Here is a 25,050-nt window from a genome sequence, read left to right as displayed (position 1 = left end):
GATCAAAAGTAACAACAATGACTTTTACACAGTTACAGCAAAATTATATTTCAAATAATTGCTACACTAATTAATACATCTATTATCTTTGACAAAAAAAACCCAGCAACACTATAACTGAGCTAACATGCTTCTGGCATGGAAACAGGACATCCAGATTACACTTCCTTTTTTTCCCCTGAGGAAAATTCGAGAGAACTTGATGGACACTATAGTAGCTTATAGGTCTGCATTTCCAAAATTATAACTCGGGGAAGGTGTGTGTACTTTCAAGGGCCTTGTCACACTCCAGTCACCTTGTCCCAGTAGCAAATGAGATCCTGTATCTCCACAGACGCCTCTATCTTATCCTCCTGAGTAAGTGGAACGTGAGATTTCACAAGCTCATCGAGCAAGAGGAACTTCTGCATGTGAGAGAAAGACCACAGACACATATGATGCATGAACACAAGACCATTACACACTGCTGTAATAACACTCTGATAGTCTAGTCGCAGTACTTTGGAGTTTCTTTGGTTAACACAAATTAGGACTGTGCGACAAGTAGAAGTGGATTCACTGTGAGGTCAAATCAGAAAATGAATCATCTGCTTTTTATATAAAGGCTCCCCTCTCTAAGCAGACACTCCATGATTACAAAATCTGCAGGTTCATGACTTGCGTTAACATTAGCTGTGTCAGTGGGAACTTTGGAGTAGATCTAAAATGACACCTACAGCACTTCAGCACAACCAGCGGAGCCAGAGATTTATACGTAATTAGTCTTGGCAAATCATCTTTCATTTCATTTATTTGTATCGAAAGCTTATTACATTTGTGATATATGACATAATTATAAATATGCAAGTATAAAAATTCTGTAAGTATATTTATATTATGAGTTTGTGAGCATCAACTTGCTCATAGCTAACATGTAAGTTTCTGTCTTCTTTTACCTTTTTCGCTGCATTTGATGAATTCGGAAATATATTATATATATATATATATATATATATATATATATATATATAATTAAGATATATAGCATTATTGTATGCGGTATTATATGCTTTATGCACTATTTTTTTACTCAAGACTGTAATCATTTCCATGACTTTCCTAGACCTGGAAATCACAACTTTAGCTTTCCCAAGATGTGGGAACACTGTAACTTCACAAAGATTAGCATTTACATTACAGTTCAAGTGATCCAATTCCTATTTTTCCTTCCAAGTGGCACGGATCGGATATGACCCATGAACATGTAGCAGGAAAAAAAAGTGCATGGATTCTCAGATCCGTTTAGAGCTCATTCCTATGTGGAAATAAATCTGCATACGTGCTTTTGCGTCTGCCATTTAAGCAGACAGATGGGATATTCCGTCAACATGACTCATACATCAGTTGAAAAAGCAATGGTGGCTCAACCCAGTGGACTCATGCTGAAGTTTTGTCTTTTGAGACATAATTTTATCATTTTGTCAATGTCCATTGCAAATTGTTCCATTTTTACTTCCTTTTCAGCCTAAGCTTTACCAGGTCAGTATGTCTACTTTGGGTTGTTTCACCAAGTGTATAATGTAAATGCAGGTTAAGATGGTCGTCCAAAAATATCAGATCCAGTCAGATATAGTATAGATGGTAGATACCTCGATATTAATCGATTCTCATTTTTACAGAACGATATCGATTCTTAAATCCCAAGAATCGATTAGTCTAGCCTGTTTTCAGTTAATGGACGGGCACCTCCCATGCAATAAATCGCTATGCCTTTAAGCATTGTGCTTTGTTACTTTTGATATAAAAAAATCAGATTTAAAATTCTGTCCATTGTATTGCAGAATTCAAACAATAGCTAAACGCCGTTTTGGTGCTGTTTAATGTGGAGTGATTGCTGTTGCGCGGCACGCCTCAGTTCAACAGACGCCGCAGTTTCAACACAAAAGAAACATGACTAAACGAAGGAAAGTTAAAAGAAAGAGTACAACTTTACAATCTGTATCCTGTATCATTTAATTGCTCAAACAGCCACGCAAAGACGTCAATATAACGTCTTGTAAACAATGTCACATTTACCTCGGTGCCCATAAACTCATTAGTCAGATGGAAAAATAAACTGTAGAGAGGGGCATTTAGCTAAATATATGCACCATATAGGCGAACATATTCATTATAAATGTTTCTGTTCTTCAATGTTTCATTTATGTGTTGAATAAATCCATCAAGGTTTTATGACAGCCACCATTATGTTTATATTTAAAAAACGAATTGAAGTAGAAATTTATTATTTTAAAAACTTCATTAAGTGTAATTTTAACAAACAAGTAAATTTTAACCTATAATAATGTAGTACCTACTCTTTTCATCATTAGTTCAGAGATTTTTTTCATTGAGAAAATTTGGCATGTACTGTACCTGATATATATCCAAAATAATCAATATTGAATCGAATCGAATTGGTAATCGAATCGAAAGCTTGTGAATGAGAATCGAATCGAATCGTGAAATCCCCCAGCCCTAATAGATGTGGCCTAATGATGGCGGTCGTACCTTGATCCTCCGGATGCTGATGGCAGACTCGGACACTTTCTCGATAGCAGAAGGGAAGAACAGAGTAACGGTGAGGCGGACGGCGCTGTACAGCGACACAGCCACAAACACACGGCTGGCAGAGATTTTGTTGCCCACCAGAACGTACACAGTGAACGTCACAAACAGGATGATTTTATTTGCTGTAAAGAACGAGGCCATGTTCAGTCCTCGGAGGTAAGAGCTGCTCATGATTTTTGAGATCTCCTTTCTACAAGAAACAAACAAACAAAAAAGAGATTTTAGCTATTAATGCCCAAGAATCATAAAGATTATTATGTCCAACAGGTGGATGGCCTTGCATAGTAGTACTTTACAAGATTGGCTAGCACAATAAAGTTAATTCTGTCTTTTCATAGTTAAAAAGACATTACAAACAGAACCACAGATGAGATTAAAAGAAGCATTGTTTGTGGCATTGCAAGGATAAAACTGAGATTTCATGGCTTCAAACTGTGATAAACATTATTAAAACTACTTTTTTTGAGATGCTGACATTCCCCCAAGTCCTGAACCACAGTACAAAAGTATGTGAACTAGGGCTGCACGATTATGACAAAAATCATAATTGTCGATTATTCTTTTATCCAGTGTGTTTGAGTTTGTTAAACGCTGCGCTGCAAACACCTCTTAAGCACACAGAATAATGCAAGTGGGCATTTTTAATTGTTTATTTATTTTTGTAATCGCGGCTTTGAGCGATTATGTAATCGTGATATCCATAATCGTAATCGCGATTAGAAATTCGATTAATTGTGCAGCCCTAATGAGAACACAACTGATTCTAGTCATGCGAGTTAATGGCATTGGATTGCGCTTGCAGTGCATTCTCAGCATCGCCTCAAGGAATGCTTTAGTCGTCTTCTACAGTCAGTGTTTACTTTTAACTCAACAAATATAGTTCAATGGCACAGGTGTTTTCTATCATAATTTGTCCAATTCAAGGTTTTACAGATTTTTAAAATAAAATCAATACAAGCATTAGTCAAAAGATAAATGCAATGGCTATAAATTCTTTTTGGCAATTTGCCATCTTCAGTCAAGAATTCTGCTGACCTTTGTCTGAGCTACAGCAGTGTAAACAGATTAAATAACGCCATTTCATTTACCTTCGTACATCATTAACCAGCGCTGCAAATGGCTTTTCCCAAGCGTACATCTTAATTATACGTATACCAGACACCACCTCATTCATAGTGCGTATCCTACTGTCAGTGAAGGCTGCCGTCTTACTCCTGTGAGGGACACAGACAGAAGAAGAGAACATTTTTGAGATATATAGCCTATTCTAAAACAAAAGTAATGCTGTAGTAAAAAAGCAACTTTTTTAAACCAGGTTTCTCATCTTTGTTTAAACTTTGTCCTTGAATTAACATCTTAAAGGGATAGTTCACCTACAGTTGCTGGTACCCATTGACTTGCATAGTGTTTTTTTTTCCATACTATGGAAGTCAATGGCGACCTGCAACTGAAGGAGAACTATCCCTTTAACATGGCCCTGATCAACCATGAAGTATATAACATGTAACCCTAACCCGGATAAACTTTTTAAAATTCTTAATAAAAATTCTTATAGGTGATGGCGCAATAAAGCTATCAGATGATGACCTAACTTACAAAACTTATCTTCCTTGTTGGTAAAAATAAAAAGTACACAAAACTGAATTCAATTGGTATTTATAAGTTCTCAGGTAAAAGTGCAAAATAGTCCAGATTTTTATTTAAATTCTGGAATATTTCACCTTTCATCTCTCAAGTATTTGAATTTAAAATCATTATGTATATATTATTTTTCCTTTAAAGTTAAAAAAAAATAGAAAATCTGACAAATACATGTAACAAAAGTTTCTAATTGATAAATCATATTCAGGTTGAAACCTGATCTCAGACTTTGTGCAGAAAGAATGCATAACCCCAGAAGGAAAGAGCATGTGGTTAAACGTGTCACTATGATTTATTATGTTTGAGCACTGCGACAAGACTGATCACCACAATAATTTCTTATAAATGACTTGTTTGATGACGGTTGAGATGATTAACAGCCCATTATGGACAGAATAACTACTATAACAGAAGAATACACCATCTTCAGCATGCAAAGTTCTTCAAGCTCTTGAACAGTTATTTTGAGCTATTAATTATTTCTAGATTACGTAAATCTTTTATTTAAGAATAAAGCCTACTTGAAGCCTGAAGCCTACTTGACACTATTCACCATGACATGAAGAGCGTCTTGTGATTGTGATTAAACCTTTCAGATTCTTAAGATTCCTTTTCCCTGATCCAATTTAAAAACATTTTAGGCAGAGTAATCCTGAGATTGTACCTGTACTTTGAAAACAGTTTCCCAAACATGGTCTGAAGTGGCATAAGAAAGATTAAAACTGCCATGCCCGCAAGGCATGATGCTCCGATCTCTTGCCAAAGGAGACCAATCACAGCTGCGGCTTGCAGAGGCCCCACCCACAGGTAGTGAAGAAAAATAGTCACCTGGGAAAAGAGATGTGAACAAATCAACAGTTAATTATATCATACTACTTCACCAACTAAAAAATGCCATGTTATTACCATAGGGTATGGAAGCGGCACTATAGTAACACCACGTTTGTTAGACACGTACAAACACAACTATTCAAAAGTCTGGAGGTTGACCAGATTTTTGAAAAGTTTTGAATATCTTTTATGCTCACCAAGGCTGCAATTATTTTACTGTAAAAACAGTAATATTGTGAAATATCATTACAATTTAAATGAACCATTTTTGTAATATATTCTTGTGACGACAAAAGCTGAATTTTCAGCATCATTACTCCAGTCGTCATATCATTCTAATATGCTGCTCAAGAAACATTTCTTATTATAAATGTTGAAAACATACTTTTTTTTAGGATTCTTTGAAAAATAAAGGAAAGGTAAGTTAAAAAGAAATCTTTATAACATTATAAATGCATTTACTGTCACTTTTTTCCATTCTTACTAAATAAAAGCATTAATTTCTTAAAAAGAACAAAAAAACTAATCTTACTGACCCTAAACTTTTGAACAGTAGTGTATGTTTCTTGGGTTACCATGTAAATATCATAGTACATGAACCATGGAGTACCATATATGCTTTTAGTTATTTAGCAGACGCTTTTATCCAAAGCGACTTACAAAAAAGGACAATAGAAGCAATAAAAACCAACAAAAGAGCAATGATATGCAAGTGCTATAGCAAGTCTCGGTTAGCTTAAAGTGCCCGTAGCAAGGTTTTTTTAAAGTTATATAATAAATAAAAAGAAAACATAGAAAAAAAAAAAAAAAAAAAGAATACAGCAAGCTAGTGTTAGAGGCCTTTTTTGCTTTTGTTAATTGTAATAATAAATAAAAAGAACACAGATATAATACAAAAAGATTAGAAAAGCTACTGTTAGTTTAAAAAAGAAAAAGAAAACAAGCAGTAAATGAATAGAGTGCAAGTCTAAAAGGGACAAGTTCTAAGAATAGAAATAGAATAGAGAGTTAGAGGGTCAAATAAAGACGGAAGAGATGTGTTTTTAGCTGATTACACAAGTATAAAAGTATTAACCACCAACAATTGTGTGGTTTTTATTTAGTATATCAGGTTTGAAGTTTAGATTATATAAAATGCTAATTTTTGAAATAAAACCAACATCTGGATTCCATCATCAGCGATCATTTAATAAGCTCTTAGCCTACATAGTAGCACAAAACCATGATGTAGCATGTTATATAGTTCATGAGACAATTAGAGTAGTACTTGGGACATGGTGTACTGCTTTAGTAATATCACATTACAAACAGCACAAGAGATTATTTTTAGAATCTTCAAAAAAGGATCTTAAACTTCAGAGTTCTAATTTCGGGTAACTTGGGCTGAACAAAAACTTCCTGTAATTCTTCACAGAGCCCCTTTGATGTCTGCTGGTAAATGCATGAGAAACGCCTCCGAGGACAGATGTAGAACAATGACATTCCTACTACAAATACACAGAATAACTGCTCAGATAGTATGAACATGGTTTGAAATTATGTCATGTGTTTACCGAGCTGTGTTAAAGTAATGTTACATAACACACAGCCATCCATCACATAATGATAAGAACTCAACTGCTGGAGACTAATGGGTGAGTTAGAAACCACAACACATTAAAACAGTTTCAAATGTTTAACTAATCATTTTAATTTCCCAATAACCCGAAGTCAGATCGTAAACGCACAAATGGCTACTCCTACCTCTCCTGGTACTCTGAACGCTGGCCAATCTGTTACTCAATAACACAAGCCCTTTACGGTAACTCGCTTGTGCTGCCTTTGGCTATTATAACTGGAAAATGAACTACACCTGACTAAAGAAGCAACACGTTTAATCCCATTTTTTAAAAAAAAAGCTGTGAGTGACCTGCTTCAAAAACAGGAAATTGACAACCGGTGACTATAACACTTAAGAGGAAGACAAAGAAGTTCTGGAAATTTCCTACCTCGTCGAACTTGTTGACATCATTTGACAAAAGGTTAACAATCTGCCCGGTGGTTGTCTGGCCCATGGCTGTGTTACTAAGGCACAACGCCTAAAAGAAGAAACAATTCAAAAGGTTTGTGGGAAATAACATAAGGAATTGCCCTCAGCCAAGCCAAAAAATAATAAAATTGCTCATAAAAATTGCTCATATCTACTACAGACACTTTATTAAAAGAGACGGAGAGAGAGAGAGATGTGACACACTTGAAAAAAAAGACAGAACCTCAGATTCCCATGTAAACATCATGTTATACAAATATGGTACTTATTAATAATCCTGGTATTATCACGGTAACTTGGAATCTCCTCAGAACTTTTTTTCTGGAAAAGCAAGTTTTTTGGGTTTTTTTCAGTAAATCTAACCTTCCTGTAGATCATGTGACACATTGCAATGCGGATTTTCATGCCAGCTCTTTGGACGTGGTAAAAGTAGAGGTGGTGGAGTAACGCCAGACCCAGAGTGGAGAGAGAGACGCCTGCTGCATATCCATAAGCTTCATACAACGCTGGCATGTTATTGGGGTCGTATCTCTCAAAATACTGAATGAGTTTTCCCAAAAACACTGGTTGAATGACTTTAATCACCTCCTATAACGGGGAAGAAGAAACATCAGATAATAACAATGTGAAATAATTGATATTTTGTACTTGTAAGAACAATATGAGGCTGAATGGATTAGACGTTCACATTCCTAAAAACACCCTTGTCTTTATTATATGAGGAAATTGTGGTAGCATTTTTTAATAGTCCTGTTTTCCATGTAGGCAAGTAAAATCCCAAATTCTGTTTTATTGTTTTCCAAAATCCATGTTTACATTTTTCTGGAATTTGTTTTAACGGTTTATTAAAATTCTGATAATCAAAGTGGATATCTAATCAACTGAAATCATAAAACTTTCAAAATGTAGTAATTTATTAACATTTGAATAAATTATGTTGACGGCAGCCATTGACTTCCATGGTATGGAAAAAATACTATGGAATGGCTCCTGTCCACCTGTCCACATTCTTTAAAATATCTTCTTTTGTGTTCAACAGAAGAAAAAAACTCACTCAGATTTGGAAGTGGAGGGTGAGTAAATGGGGGGGGGGGGGGGGGGGGGGGGGGGGGGGTTAACTATCCCTTTAATACAAATGTATTTTTTATTAAAAATGATGGTCATTAAAGAATGCATACAAATTTAACAACTGAATTAATCTTAAAATGCAATCAAATGAAATTTGAATAATTCCTTTCCATTTTTGGCAAACAAAGTCCGGAATTGACAAAATATTGTGTTCAATCTAACCCTAACCCTAAACTGTATTACTATTATTATAACTTTGGCAGATGAATCGCATTTGATTATGAACGCGATATTGCGTAGCTTGTCAGTGAACTACGGCTCTGTGTATTAACTGCCGCTCCATCTGAAAACAGGTGATGGAGATGTACCGCCAATCACGGAGCCGGCTTTACTGACGAGATGCGCATGAGAATCGCATGCGATTAATTGCACAGCCCTAAATTCTACTGTAAAATAGTTATATAATTCTGTCAGATTTTCTTCAAGTTAAACCAAGCTTATATTTTGGCTGGTTGCAGCGAAGCCAAACCTTTGAGCAGGGGTGCCCAAACTCGGTCCTGGAGGGCCGGTGTCCTGCAGAGTTTAGCTCCAACCCCAATTAAACACACCTGAACCAGCTAATCAAGTTCTTACTAGGCATACTAGAAACTTCCCAGCAGGTGTGTTGAGGCAAGTTGGAGCTAAAGTCTGCAGGACACCGGCCCTCCAGGACCGAGTTTAGGCAGCCCTGGCTTTGAGTTTCAGTGTGCATCTGACAATAGTTTTATCAAAAGAAAAGAAGAAATACCGTCCCTTGTTTTCCACAGGGGCATATATGTGCTATGTACTTTCTATAATAACTAAGCACTAATCCTGAACCTAACCATAAACCTAGCCTTAACCCATATTAAGTTCAAGTAGTTACTTTATATTTCTTGGTACTTTCTTGTGATACACTGTAAGTGTACTATCACAAGAAATGAAGAATTGCATTCGAGTGAGGTGAACAGTGCACAGACATCCACTCGTGTATAACACCTTTTCATGTGCATTCCCTTATTAAAGAAATTTGACAAAATTTGAAATTTGGCATCCTCATGTAATTCTGTAAAACAAAGAAGGACATATTTTGCAGAATGTCCAGGCAGCATTTTTCCATCAGACAATCTAATGAAATACAGCATCCAGTAGTTTCCTAGAAGGACATCAGGCTATGACAGCATCTTCCAGTTGGTTTCTAGACCCCTGGGACAGGGGGTTTCTGACCACCATTTCTCTTGGATCTTGTTGAATGCGTTTCACCTAAATCCTAATAAAATCTTCTATAAGCACTCTTAAAACTGAGTACATGTGATGCTTTTGTTTAAACAACACTTCAGGTGATGCATGTTAAGACAGTGAATCATCAACAGAACTTATATAATGTGCTTTATCATTCAGCCATCAATGGTTTTGGTTTTGGTTTGACTTATTAGTTAACTAGATTGGAGATTCACTGCCTTCACTTTGTTTACCACATTAAAAACATGCAAAGTCCTGGATCCGAACATACCTCTATAAGAGTGAACACTCCCAGTACTGCATAGGATCTCCAGTAGCATCTGATAATGGCTTTGGTGAGTTTGGGTGTCCTGAGTTCTTTGGTTGCTTTTTCCACTTCTTGGTCCCAGTAGCTATGAGTGTGGGAAAAAGAAAAATATGAGTAAGGCTTAATAAATTATGCTGACACAGAGAGAAATAGGATATCATAAAACAATTATAATCCTCCTTTATTACCCACATTGTGTTATCTCACATAAAACATGATGACACATGATGACTTCAATGTACAGAAAAACTTGTTAACACTTTTAGATTTCTCTATGAAGACATTTTGTGTTGGCTTTTTTGATTGATAAATCTTGATTATTTATTACACACCTTCAAAGGATAAAAAGTATGGACCAAATAAGGAACAGTCCTGGACCACAAGGGCCACCTGGTGAACAGGTCACAAGAGTATATGTTGTAAACAACATGATATATAAATGTACAGCAGAAAAGGCACATGAAACAAACCCTGAGCAGAAACTAAAGCATTTTAGCCAAATCAGGAAAACAACTAAGGTGCTTCTTCAAAACAGCTGCTGAGCCTCTTCAGTTGATGTTTTCCAGCAGTAACATCCGGCAGTAAACATCTGCAAATAACAGTTTACTTCAAGGCAGAACATTTGTGTTTACGCCTCAGCCTTTGCGTTCCATGCAACTGATCGCAATAAAAGCTTCACTAATTAGTGTCATATCCCAGAGCTCTGTGCTAAATGAACCAGCACTGATCCATTGTAAAGTGCATGATTAGAGGCTGGAGAAACGCTGTGTGTGGAGGTCCTTTTTAATGAATGACAGGATTGTGTTCACTGTCATGCACTTCCATGCTTTAACGGCTGGAGATAAAAACTTTGCAGGAGACTGCTGATTATCAGTGGTTTTCTCCGTTGTACAGCGGGTCAGCGAATGATTTATCTGCTTATCTGTTCCTATGCAATAAAACCTCAAGGTGAAGAAAAAAACAAGTGTCTGCATAATAGGCTAATCATAGAAAGCAACGATCTTTATGTTACAATGCGTTTTATTTGCAAAAAGACTAAAATAACAAATAACCATGAAATCTTGGATTGCAAAAATATTTATTAATACTGAAGTGACCCATTTTGCGCAAAGCAATAATACATATTTCTGAGAAAAATAGGATGTTCAATTAGAAAAATAAAAGTTGATAAAGATCAAACTTGACACTTTTTAAGTAACTGGGAATTTACTGGATTGTAAAAAGGGACCATTCATTGGTTTTGAATACCAGGGAATACATGAACTGATAAAAATGTATACTTTAAATGCAGTGCAAAAAAGTGTCTGCCAAATGCATAAATGTAATGTTAATAGATGAAGTAGAGGAAATTACCCTTTTGAGGAGGCTTTTCTTTCTGTATTTAATGTTTTATTATATGATAATTAGTGGGATAGATAAATATGATGTAATAACAATCAATAAATAAATCAAATAATTGGGAAAACTATTGGCAAGCTTGGCAAAAGTAGTCTAAACAATGTTTAAATGTTATTTGGTGTTTAACCAAACACCGAAATGCTTTATCCATTATCCAAAAGGCTGCATTGCCTAGAAGCCAAGACTTTTCAGACCAACTGTATTTAAATCAAAGTTTACAAAGACAATGTGAAAAATGAAAACTGCTTGCAATAAGACAAGAATGACTGTATTAAAGTTCCTTTAAAGTTAAAGTTAATTTGATTTCATGTTGACTTCAAGTTTCAACTATAGACAAATAAGATGCACAGTCAACTCAAGGGCATTAAATCAGTTTTAGATAAAGTGATGTCGGTAGTACCTTTTTGCAGTAATATATAAATTTAAATAACATTTTTAAAATATAAATTATTTTACAAAATAGTAGAATATTTACTTTTAGTCTTTTGTTCTTTGTCTTTGGATTTCTTTGTTTTTGTGCCATATAAATACTTAGACACACACACCTGGTCAGCTATCCTTGTAGGGATTCTCCATAGGCGTAATGATTTTTATACTGTACAAACCGTATTTTCTATCACCCTACACCTAAACCTACCCAATACAGGAAACTTTGTGCATTTTTATTTTCTCAAAAAAACTCTTCTGTATGATTTATAAGCTTTTGTACCCATGGGAACCTCAATTTAGGTCCCCACCGTTACACGAGTCACCATGAGTCTGTGTGTATTCAGCTTTAAGTCCCCACCAGGACATATAAACCTGTACACACACACACACACACAAACACACACACACACACACACACACACACACACAGTATTACTTTTAATTAGCTACTTTTAAGTACTTTTTCAAAAGAGTAGTACGTTCAGTAGAGCTTGTTTACATAATGAGTAGTCTGTTGCTTTAATTTCAGGGTAACTTCCTGTATGCTACAAAACGAAAGTGAGTAGGAAAACCAGTCAGACGGTTATCCTCGCGCTCCCTCACGCTCTGCTGTCTGTACCCTCTGCCAAAACTTCTGCTCCTGTAATAGCAACAGTAGAACCTTCCAAATGATCTGCCCTTCTGTTCTGGCTCCACAGATTATCAGTGACCCCCAACCCTAAATATTACAATTTTAATATCTAACTTTTGTGCTCATAATCTATTCGTGTGGCTGGAAAAGCTTACGTAAGTGATCGGACTTTGATTTTCACCTGGTAGACTATCCAAGCAAACATACAGCATATTTTGCCTACAAGGACACTTCTCATGAGACACCCTTGTGGATTTTGAATATACAGTTTCCTGGGTTACCGCGCCTGATCTTAATCCACACCACCAGGATCAGCGTTCTCGGGTCCCACGTGCCCAACCACAGCTCCTTCTAGGAATACTAAACCAGACTTAACTCATTCCTTCTTTTCCGTTTGCATACATTGTTAATGTATGAATGATTACAGAGATTTTCAAAAGAACTTAACATTGCATAATGCACAAACTGGTATGGGCCATCTCCTTCCCAACAGCTAATGGGAACCGCACTATCCTGCGTTCTCATATTTCACAATAAATACTCTGAGGGTTTGTTTGAGAACAGCCTGTTGATTAGTCGGTTTATTCCCAGCGGCTCACTCACCTCTGCAGTTCCTCTCCGAGTCTCTTGGACCCATCCTCTGGAAGCACTTTATACATGTCATCTTCTTCAAGTCTTCTCTTGGATCCGATACGGAAAAGAGGGTTCAGCCAGCTGATGTCAAGCGAGAAGAGAAAAGAGGATTTGGTCAATAGAACTCTTTAAATGTGCATGTCAAAGGATGCTGAATTATTGATGAGTGATGACAGCCGTCTGAAGTGTACAAGCCACATGTTTCATGGCAGTTAAAGTAATTAAACTAAACAAACATATATACATGCAGGTAGGTATCTCTTTAAAATGACAGTAACAGATGCTCTCTTCTATCAAGTGTTCCTGAGAGTCAAGGGTTGGAAAACAAAACCTAAAAACCCCTCTGACATTAAAGCCAAAACGCTGGATTTGCATATGGGACCATAACATGAATTAATAAAATAATATTGAATAACAACATAAAATATTAATAATAAAACATTAATATGTGACAATAAAATGAATGCTGCGATAAACATTATTTTTTATTTCTGAATTAAAACCAGTTTTGAATATTTTCAGATTAATGTCAATAATACCTACTGTAGGTGGTGTAACGGTTAAGAGATGGTTAAATCAGAAATTCCTGAAAAATGTCTTGTTTGGCACGGAAAACAGGGGAAAAGTTTTGCTTTATGATAATTTTTTTTTTTTTTTTACTTTACCCTTCAAATCAAAGTTAGTGTGGTCGTGTAACCAAAAAGCAAGAAATCATTTTTTGTCCTGTGACAAGAAAACAATGTCATTACATTTTTAAAAAAATCTAATATTTTTACTTGTTTATGAAAATGCATGATTTGTTTAGGTCAAACAGATTAGTCCCCTAAAAAAATCCTTTTGATATGCACGACTCAAATACATATAACCTTGAAAAGGGTTTGAAAACTTAATTAAAAAAATAGTGATTAAGCTTAATTCTTTTCAAAAACTTTAATAAATAATTAAAATGATTAAATTCAAATATGATTAAATAAAGAGACAATTCTTTTTGTAAAGAATTGTCAAATTTTTATCGATCGTCAGAAAAACCTGAAAAATTACTTCAATTTTTGCAATATAATAAAATCGTTTATTTTTTCACCCTTCAAATCAAAGTCAGTGTGGTGTAACCAAAATCAAGAGGTCATATTTTGTCCCGTCACGTGACAAGAAAACAATGTCATTACATTAAAAATATTTTACTTGTTTATGAAAACACATGATTTGTTTTGGTCAAACAGAGTAGCCTCTTTTGATATGCATGACTCAAATAAATAAATAAATAAATGGCTTAACCTTGAAAAAATGTTTGAAAAGTTCATACAAAAATAACGATTAATTCTTTTCAAGATATTTAAAATAAAGATCACATTCAAATAAGATTACAAAAAAAAAAAAATACATTGAATTTTTCGTAAAAAAAAAAAAGTCTCAGAAATGTATAAAACTAAGAAAGGGAATGTTCAAAAATCGTGTCAGACCCTGTGTAAATACCAGGAAAAAAAACTGGAAATCTCCAGTGTCATATTTGCTGCAGAAGTGTAGGATGAACAGGACCAGCTTTCCTCATTTAACAAAGCACTGGATCAGATACACAACTGATGGAAAGACACCTAAAATCCTCTAAATAAGGCTTTAGTTTCACACAATGTACAAATGACGAAAATTCTTTAATAAAGGCTTTTAATTTCAGAGGGAAAACACATTTATGATCATGCAAGTGTCCCCCTCCTCTCTTCCTCCTGTAACGTTATAGAGGCATAAAAAAACTTACCAGAAAAATATCTGCGAGAAGAGATTAGCCGTGGCGGACGGGTTGCTCTTCGCATCTTTCTTTATTGGCTCCATATCGATGGCCATCCTACCTGCAGTTCAGCCGGACACGCATAACCTGCGATCAGTGCGAGACATTAACCTTATAAAATGTTGTGTAACTTTCTAACATGCACATGTCGGCAAATACAGGCTTTAGGTAAGCCCTTCATTTCCTACTGTGAACGCAAGGCGTAAGCCCCGCCCCTGACTGATCACCCATTGGCTCGACTATCCTTGGGTCACACGTGATTGGCTCTGTGGGGGCTAATAGGCAAGACGTTTACATCCTTCAAGCGCACCTTTAAAAAAAACTAACGAGATTACGAATCCTACTATGGTGAAGATCTATTGTATGATTATTAATTAGAGTCTAGTTACGTTGCTTGGTAACCCTCTTTGAGTGTTGAGTCAAGGGACCTAATTAATATTCAGGAGCTCACCAGCTCTTGGGTCATTAATATTCATGAGCCAGACCTTCACCATTGAGAAACAGTGGCTCTGCACCATACTAGGATTTGCACGTGAGCACGTAAGGATGAAACAGCAGATTTCCAGTGAGGTGAAGTTGCTTAAGAATTGAAGAATGCATTTTTTTTAAGTATTAAGAAGATTATGATGGACTATTCTGACAAATGAGAGAAATAAATGTTTATTTGTAGCTTTGATTGTGTAATTGTGCATTGAAGGTACTTCTGGGTGAGGAGGCTTCTTGTCTACCATCTGTTCTTTATTAGCTCTGCATACACAACCCACTCATGCAGTGTGCTGGAAGCAATCATCTTTAAAAAGAGAAAAACAAGAAAGTTACAGAAAACAAATCGTTCCTTTTAAATATATAGAATTTTTTCCAAATTAAATGGACTTATTTTTATATTGTTCCAAAACCGTGTGACCTTTTCCCTTACATTAAATACAACATTATGAATAATGTTGGTTGATGTTTTCCATACAATAGCGATAAATAGGAACTGTGGGCACCATAAAAGTACAAAAAGAAAAGACCAAAATGTTTTCTGTAAAATAAAAACATTCATTTGTGAACTAGATCAAGAGATTCATTAAAGACTTTAAAAGAACAGTTTATTCGCATTTTTTGGTGAATTTTAAATATGTTTAAATATGTTATGAGTCTGACACAATTAACACATTAATCTCATTCTCGAGAAACACATACTGCAACAGGCACTGTATGTTCATTCTTCCTCTTCCTTCCTCTGTCTGTCTCTCTTTCTTGGATTTAATAAAGCACTGAAAGGACAGAAGATGAGAGAGCCACAATGAGACAGAGCAGGTGGCCGCTACACTGATAAAGGTAATGCTGACAGACACAGACCCACACACACATACACACACGTGAGAAGGAAGGCCCTTGTCTGTAGCCTCCAAGAATCATGCAAGCGTTATCAGCAAGGAGGAGTTACAGCTGTACATCAGGAATGATTGACTTCCATGTCATTGTGTATTACAAACAAAGCCTGACTGTTGAGTCATTACTAATTTGCTAAACATCTTAAATGTGAACTTTACACCAAAGGCCAAGTTCCAGTAAAGGATTACATATTTCTGCTGGAAAACTGACTCAATAGAGAAAAAAGCAATAAAACATGGATCAGCGGCATTTCGGTTATTATAAAAGAATTTGTGCTCAGTCGGACACCAAATGTTCATTCCAGTGTTTGAAAACACAGCATGCTTATGATTCCTTTCTATTCTCACAGGCAAATGTTTTATTCTAGGTCAGATTAAAAATAAATAAATTGAGCCATAATTTAAACTCTAAAACAGATTTCATTTTTCACATATCGACTGTAAGAGGCCAACCGTTAAAGGCAATAGTTCACCCAAAAATGAAAATTTGCTGAAAATTTACTCACCCTCAGGCCATTTATAATGTAGATGAGTTTATAGAAAAGATTTGAAGAAATTTAGCTTTAAATCACTTTTTAACCAATGGATCCTATGCAGTGAATGGGTGCCGTCAGAATGAGAAGCTGAAAAAACATTATAATCCACAAATAATCCACACCTCTCCTGTCCATCAACTAGCATCTTGTGAAGTGAAAAGCTGTGTGTTTATAAGAAACAAATCCACCATTAAGACATTTTTAACTTAAACTTTTGCTAAAATTTGAGTGCTCTGTAATAGTGATTCTTTTCTCCAGTGAAAACGATGTCTTGTCTGAATCAGGAGAGAACTATGCACAGATCAAACACTATTTACAAGTGAAAACAGTCCAAAACTGAAATATGTCAGTGGATTTTGATGTGAGAGGACAACAGAGGATGGACTGTTTCACTGGAGGAAGTGTTATTATGGTTTATGGACTCATATTTTGGTCAGAAAAAACTGTTTAAATCCCCTTATGGATTTGTTTCATACAAACACACAGCTTTTTGCTTCACAAGACATTACCTGATGGACTGGGTTTGTGTGGATTACTTGTGGTTTATTGTGATGTTTTTATCAGCTGTTTGGACTCTCATTCTGACGGCACCCATTCACTGCAGAGGATCCATTGGCGAACAAATGATTTAAAGCTAAATTTCTACAAATCTGTTCTGATAAAGAAACAAACTCATCCACATCTTGCATGGCCTGAGGGTGAGTACATTTCTAGCAAATGTTCATTTTTGGGTGAATATTCCTTTAACCTCTGTCTGAGCATCCCAAATGATTTATTTCAAGGTTGCAAAACTCAAATTTGTGTGCTGCATTGCACATAAGCATGTACTGTCATGTTAAGTTTTTTCAATCAAATTTCCTAGGAATGTCGTCATGGAGTTAACCGCTAACCGTTAACCGCAGGGGCTCTATCTGCCATGCAAAAATAGCTTTGTGTGACTCATTAAAGTCTTTCATATTTATTTAAGAATTCGAAGTCTTACGTCATGGTGATGTGAGGTTTGTGACCTTTACGCTTCCTGACGATGAATAACTGCATACCTCAGTCAGCATGCTTCAATCTGCCCCATCTGAATTATTCTGCAATCATAAAACTGCCACTTTCTCCATTTCATATGGCAAGATTAATTTCACAAATGTCATTTGCAACAACATAATTGCACGTTGGATATGATACACGTGTTTAATTTGCCTCAGCACAGGGATCTCCTCGAGGGAATCTATGTAGTTGCTATGGTGGCAGATATTTTGTTTGACGTTCTCGCTGACCTTGTATCACTCAGCAACAGCTCACCTGCAAAACAATTGAGTCGTGGTTATAGGGCCAACTCGCTCTCATGGCAATGAGCAACTACTTTACATTTTGGTTGATTGGTGGCTAGTCTCTAATTAATTTGGACAATCTCATTCGTATTTTTTGTATGATTTGCTTGATGATTAGGTTAAAAATAAAATTGTACGTTCTTGTACAAATCACATTGTATGAATTCATGCAAAATTGGCAGCTCGTAAAATAGTTACGTTTTCTTATGAGATCCGATTGGCAGGGCTTGAAAGCATTTTAGATACACACACAAAACTGATCCGAGATCAGGTAACAACATATAGACACTTCCCTGAGATCGCCCCCTAATTGAAACTGAAATTTCAAAACAGTTACGACATAATGAAGCCCTGTTTACTGAAATCATGTCACTTTAGCAGTAAAAGAAAAGCATTTTGATAAAAAAATGTTAAAGTAAAAGATTCGCAAAGGTTTTCGAAACTTCACAAAGCTCGAAAGCCCCCATCACGCACTTCATTTCGATGTACTTCTAGTGTGTTTTTAAAAATTTAACCCCAATTAAATATCCCCAAAACACCCTAACACCATGTTACCAACTTTTGTGCCAGTTTCTTTAAAATATGTAAATAATCTAGTTTGGTTATTTTTGTAGCCTAGTCATTTTGTATAGGTTTCATTATGGTCCTGATATGACATTGTTGTTATATTGACCTAATAAGTTATTAAATTAAATTATCAATGTAACTGATACTACCTGAAACGTTACATAATTGTAATTTATGTGTTCTTGGCTGAGGCGAGCAGCTGTTGACTGAAGAAGAAGCCTCATGTTTTGGTCAGATCAGGTTATGTTTTGTAACTCCCTCTGGGGGGACGGAGGGAAACCATTAACAGGATCTGAGACTGAGAACCAGCAGGAAGACCTGCCTGACCTCCGCTTACCGGTGCCTTCTGGTTACACAAACATGCACTCAAACTCATACAAAAACATTTAGCCTTTAAATATTCTTGACAAATATGTCTTTTTTTATCAAGCAGCAGGAAAACAACCATGACATTTTACTAAAGTGAAGATCTGTTATTTTAAGCTCAAGGTTAAGTGAGCACACAGGAAGCCTGTCGGAAATTTTAGACAGTGTGGATATTTTACATGCACTCTCACACTCTCCAGTTCTTGAGGCACTCTTACTCTCACACTATGTGCAAACTATATTATAAAACTATTTTGTTAGGACAAATGCACAAACATGAATAGGGGTGGAAGTCAAAACCTGATGCTTACATATTATTACATACTTTTATTTTGCCTAAATATAATATTTTTTAATTGAGTACTGCCCTTCAGAAGCTACAGAAGATACTTACATGTATCCCAAAAGACAAAATAAGTTAAATTTACCCTGATCTTCAAATTCAAAAAGTTTTCAGCCCCCAGCTCTTATTAACAGAAACTATAATAGTATCCCAGTAATACCAAGAATATCACTGGTTCGAATGAATCCTATATGCAAAATGACATCTCTCACACCAGACTCTTATCTGAACACTTTTCACCAATATCTGCTGGAGGCTTTTCAGGCCCTTCCAATAACAGCCATCTTTAATGTACTCACCTCCTGACCTCCAGCATCTTTGCCGACTCACTCAAAATGATTCTTGCGGAGTGATGTTTGGGTGGGTGCGTGTGTGCGAGTGTGTGTGGTGTTGTGGGTAGTTAATGTGAAAACAAAAGGCTATTGGTCAGCTGTTGAAAAGGTTAGTAGCCAGAGCCCTCCCTGCTGAATATAAAGCAACTTTGAGGGGCGACCCATCAACAGACAGATCAGTCTGAGCACGCCTTACTAAATTACTGATACCTGCCTTGACCAGACCTTTCTTTCTATTTCACTTTAACACAATGTGGGAAAATGGGTAATATGACAACAGAGATTGTTGCCTTCCTTTTCACCATATCCGGATGGATTCTGATCTCCTCCACACTCCCGACTGACTACTGGAAAGTGTCGTCAGTGGACGGGACAGTCATCACCACAGCAACATTTTGGTCCAATCTCTGGAAGACGTGCGTTACAGATTCAACCGGAGTCTCCAACTGCAAGGACTTTCCTTCTATGCTTGCACTGGATGGTATTTTATTGCTTTCTTCAAACATTTGTTGACTTTTTAGTTCTTTTCTGAGTAATGATCTGAATGTGTGTGTGTGTGTGTGTGTGTTTATGAAAACTGCTGATCGTTTGTCAGTCCTTTTTCCTTCTTCCAGAGAGTGAAAATGTCTAATTGTTCGGAATAGAGTAGCATGGTGTTGGATTGCCCTAATGCTGTTTTGGCAGAAGCTTCCACAACACAAACAAACTGAAGCCAAACCGATCACTTGACCATTTAAACAGAGCGTTTATTGTGCTAAAATTGTGCTTAATGCATGCTGACACCAGTTTAAGAATGCAACGAAGAACCAAGTCTCTATTTAAGTGCTAAAAAAATGCAAAATGATTCAGTTTGTCTCAAAGTCTATTTCCCTGCAGGAATTTGTATCTCAAGGCAAGTATGAAAACAGGGTTTAATAACCAAGCATTGGCTTAATTATGTCTGAATGGCTCACCCACAAACAGAAGAAAGCTTTAAAGAGAACTGTTCCCTCAGGGTGCCGTGCAAAAGCAGGTAGTTGAACAGCTGATGCATTTAAATGATTTTAATGCATAATTGCCATGTTTGAAGCTGTGCATATTTTTGATGTGATCTTGACGGCTAACTGGAGAGTTCAGTGAAAGATGCTATACTCATCTAAAGGTGAAGTTTGTGATTTATGCACCACTAGCAGCATCAAGATGAATTCCAAAAAGAAGTACATTTTTTTTGCTGCATCCCTGAGAACGTGTGTTCAGTATGTATTCTGTGTCATTCAGGTGAATGTGATTATGGCATTTATTTGCACAATGCAATGTGTTGGTCTCAGTAGTAATGGGCTGAAAATGATAATACATAATACATAAAATATTATTTTTCATTCATATATATTTATATATAAATAATTAAAATTATATGATTATATCGAAAATTATATATTATTAATTATTATACATTTATAATAACAGGTTTGGAGTAATAATTTATAATTATTTATGATTATAATTTTATAATTTATTGTCATTTTTGATTATATATGGCTTCTGCTTTCGTGTTCCTGCAGCTTATATCCAGGTGTGTCGTGGACTGATGATCTCAGCTGTGTGTTTGGGATTTTTTGGAGCTATCCTGGCACTAGTGGGCATGAAGTGTACTAAAATAGGGGGATCAGAGACCACCAAAGCCAGGATCACCTGTCTATGTGGACTACACTTTATTCTCAGTGGTAAATGTTGCCTGACCTAAGTCATGGCTTCATGTTTTTTTTTTAAAGCATTTGCAATTCCTGTTTCTGTGATTGACAGTGTCTTGTAATGATATACCTGTCCTCTCTGCAGGAATCTGCTCTATGACCGCCTGCTCTCTCTATGCACACCGGATAACAGCAGAGTTCTTTGATCCCTTATTTGTGAAACAGAAGTAAGTTTTGTAACATTCTTGCAATTGCTAGTATGAATCCCGATCCAGATTATTACGGACACAAGTCTTCTACGTGTCTGCTTTTAGATTTGAACTCGGCGCGGCGCTCTTCATTGGCTGGGCAGGATCTGTTCTCAGCATTCTTGGAGGATTTATCTTTTGCTTTTCCATGGCAGAGGGATTCAGGTCTGATTCTTAGATTATCCACTTATATACTATGTCACTTGTTTTAAAGAGATCATATAATTAGCAATTTTCATGCCAGCAACCTAAAATATTAACAACAAATGAACTGTTTTGCCTACATGTCAACATATCTTATTTGGCTCATCCATGTAATTTAACTTTAAGTTTAATTAGGATTTTAATTTAAGTAATTTAACGTATTCTTAATACAGCTGTATGTAGTTTTGTGTATTTTTGCGACTTAGAATTTTTATATTTTTTGTTTTTTATTTTAGCTCAGGTTTTAATAACTCAAGTGATTTTGTCATTTTTAGTAGTCTTTAAATGTCTTTGAAATTTATTTCTATGTAAATTTTGATTTGTTTTTATGTCAGTGTTAGTTTTAATCATTTTAGTACTTCAACTTAATTTTTCAGTTAGTTGCCCAGGCAACATTTAAGTCCTTATTTTAATAGTTTTACTTAATACCACCACTGGCTGTAATGGGTTGAAATCATTCTCTGACTCTCTGGCAGGGAGTACTCCTACAACGGCACCACGTCCTTCATATCAACACAAACCAAGATCACAAAGAAGGGCAGAAACCCTGAGACTCCTCAGAAAGACCCTCCAGACCAGAGCTTCTCTGGCAGGCGGTTTGGCAGGAATGCATATGTTTGACTTCAGCTTCCTCAGTAAAGCTGAAAATAATAACAAGTGAAGTCACACTGTGTAAAGTCAACTATCAAACAAATCCTTGAATGAAGAACATTCGAGGCATTGAGAAGACTGCACAGAGGTAAATGTTATATATTATAAATATGGGTGAATCCAGAGATTATTTTCAGAGGTTTTTTAACGAGATATGCCTATAAACAAAACATTGCAGCATAGATATTTTTGTCAGGAAAACACATTTTGCCTAAGAAACCTCAAGCAAACTTTTCAGGTCTGACAAAGTGATAAAAGTTGCCAGATTTCCTCACTTGGGACTTTGAATGAAGTCCGGTGAACTGATGACAGAGAGGATAGGGAGAACAGCTGCACTTCACTGACCAGAGGAACATGCTGTCTGGATTCGGAACTCTGGAGTCTCTCCTCACCTCGTGATCAGTGGAAACTCTAGACTCTGACCCGGGTTTTAGAGCTTCCGTGGGCCGCTGCAGGCTGGCAGAGGCTTCCTGTTCTGTCAGATTCTTCCTTAAACAAGTGTTCAGTGTCTTTGTAAGGTTTTAAAGTATTTTATGACATAATAAAGGCCATTATTGTCTTGGACTTGTGCGTCAAAATTTGGGGGATTTGTATTCATCCCGAGACCACAGACAAATGAACATTTCCATAAATACTGCAATTATTGTTTTAAATATTTTTTGATATATACATTACTTTTTTTAAAGAAATTAATACTTCTATTCAGAAAAATATCCTTAAATTGTAGACAATTATAATGTTACAAACATTCAAATAAATGCTGTTCTTTTCTATTCATCAAAGAATCGTGAGAAAAAAAATGTATCATGGTTTCCACAAAAATTCTAAGCAGCACAATTCTTTTCAATACAATAATGATAATAAAGTTTTTGAGTTCTGAAGGATCACGTGACACTGAAGACTGGAGTAATGACTGTTAAAAATGACTGTTCTATTAAAATATCATTTTTTCCTATATTTTTTTAAACAAGGCATTCAATAACTGACTAATAACCATTTCTTTGTCATTAAAGTGAAATTACTGAACCAAAACATAGGAGCCTGATAAAAATGTTCATTTAAAGGAAGTGTCTCAGAACAATCTCAGATGGACTTAGAGGTTTTAGCGTCTGAGGTCTTCATGTACATTATGGGAGTGTTGTAATGCTTTTAATTTAAGAGAATAATTTATGTGCTCACTAATGTTCAGTTTTTAGACGTTTCCTATAGACTTCTTTTTAAAAATGTCAGTTGAAATTAACAAGTACTAAATCAGAAGGGTGTTTTCTTGCTTGACAGATCGAGGCCTTATGTAACAATTTAGCAAATTAGCCTTCTGATCTGCACTACAAGTTCATTTCACAACTAAGTAGATGGTAATGGTCCCGTGAATAGTCCTCATTTCCTTTATTCTCCATATAATTAATATGATTTTCTTTTGATTCTTTTGATTTGGGAGTTAAATGTGACTTGGGACATGTTCTTCACTGGTTTTGTGAAAATCTTGTCGCAATGCTGTTCTGGATGGTTGCAATACCAGGGCCTTGCCATGCATCTGTTGGCAATTTACTGTGTGGTTTCTAGGGCGTTGCCGAATGGTTGTTTACTATGTTTGTTGTATTCTGATCTCTGTGTTTAGGTCACTTCTTCAGTTCACTTCTTCATTTTTCACCCATTTACCTGTTTGATTTCACAGAAAAGTAATGACACTCCTCAATCCACACTCAACAATAACTCAGTTTTAGGTATCATTCATGTCTGTACCACAAATAGTGAAGGACAATTTCTGCACCAAATCAGAATGCTTGGGCTTAGATTTGTTCAAATTTCAAATTTAGCTGGTACCACTAATAAACAACTTGTACAGACCAATAACCTCCATCAGGAGTGATTAAATGCAAAATTGACCAGCAGAGGGAATCATGGTGCTGTTTTAGACATCTTTGAATATCTCTGCCACAGAACATAATGTTTCTAAAGGTGAAACACTATTTCTAAAGAGACATTCAATGGTTTAGACTCTTCCAGAGTCATAATTCAACATACCCATCTTGGCGTCATTAGGTAAAACCATCAGGAAAGCACTGATCTTTATATTCTAAGGTCTTTTAAGACCTTCTAAACTTGACCCAAGTTCAAAACGCAACATCAAACGCCAGCTCTGGGACATAGTGTATTATCTCATGCGCACACACACACACACACACACACACACACACACACACACACATACACACACACCCACCTGATATCAGTCTTAATTAAGTCCATTGAACACACATGCACATACTCCCAACACACACACTTTTATGAAATTAATAATGTTATGAACCCTGAGGCTATTTTCTGGAAAAATAAAGGCCCTTTTGAAAACGGCCCTGAATAGTAGGCTACCTATAAATACATAATTTAACCTATGCACCCTCTAGTGAAAAATAAGTGCGCTCAACTGTACTGAATGTGCACTTGTAGTGTACTTCGAATTTTAAATGTACCGGTATATTTTATAAAATTGTATTTACAGATAATAGATGCAACATAAAGGCCATTAAGTGTACTTTCAGATAATATAATTTCATGACTATGTAACATACTTTGTAATAATGCACTTTGTAAAAATGTCAAATTAAAAGTTTTACTTTAAGTATCATTATGTTTTAATTTGTTGTCATGCTTTGAAGAAGTACACTTATTTTTTATCTGTTTAACATTCTAAAGCACATGCAAATTAATTTGTTAACTGTAGTGTTATTCAATATTACATTTAAATTTAATATATTTTAAATATACTAAATTGCCATTTAATTACAAATGTGTAATGGCAAACATATTTAAACACAAGATATACAGGTTT

At 35.8% G+C, this 25,050-nt stretch overlaps 2 protein-coding genes across 2 annotated transcripts in view; one reads left to right on the top strand and one right to left on the bottom strand.

Moving 5' to 3' along the window:
- LOC306879026 (ATP-binding cassette sub-family C member 4-like) overlaps positions 1 to 14,790 on the bottom strand; it is a 38,703-nt gene extending 23,913 nt beyond the window's left edge. Inside the window, exons 1-9 of the mRNA XM_079431697.1 lie at positions 14,570 to 14,790; positions 12,787 to 12,897; positions 9,690 to 9,810; positions 7,454 to 7,678; positions 7,050 to 7,139; positions 4,895 to 5,058; positions 3,678 to 3,803; positions 2,530 to 2,779; positions 297 to 404 (exon numbers count right to left, since the gene is read on the bottom strand). Coding sequence (XP_079287823.1) covers positions 297 to 404; positions 2,530 to 2,779; positions 3,678 to 3,803; positions 4,895 to 5,058; positions 7,050 to 7,139; positions 7,454 to 7,678; positions 9,690 to 9,810; positions 12,787 to 12,897; positions 14,570 to 14,655 — 1,281 coding nt within the window. The 5' untranslated portion in view covers positions 14,656 to 14,790. The remainder of the gene's footprint in view (positions 1 to 296; positions 405 to 2,529; positions 2,780 to 3,677; positions 3,804 to 4,894; positions 5,059 to 7,049; positions 7,140 to 7,453; positions 7,679 to 9,689; positions 9,811 to 12,786; positions 12,898 to 14,569) is intronic.
- A 4,915-nt stretch (positions 14,791 to 19,705) lies between these two features.
- On the top strand, positions 19,706 to 22,187 carry LOC306878997 (claudin-10-like; the record flags this gene model as incomplete). Its single annotated transcript, XM_079431647.1, has 5 exons — positions 19,706 to 19,925; positions 20,986 to 21,147; positions 21,260 to 21,341; positions 21,429 to 21,527; positions 22,043 to 22,187. 5 exons carry the CDS (start codon positions 19,706 to 19,708, stop codon positions 22,185 to 22,187), a joined length of 708 nt encoding a protein of 235 aa, XP_079287773.1.
- Positions 22,188 to 25,050: the final 2,863 nt, after the last annotated feature.

The sequence above is a fragment of the Barbus barbus genome, assembly GCF_936440315.1.
Source record: "Barbus barbus genome assembly, chromosome: 13".
Classification (NCBI taxonomy): domain Eukaryota; kingdom Metazoa; phylum Chordata; class Actinopteri; order Cypriniformes; family Cyprinidae; genus Barbus; species Barbus barbus.
The sequence above is the reverse complement of the archived record's forward strand: the minus strand, read 5'-3'. Positions and strand labels throughout refer to the sequence as shown.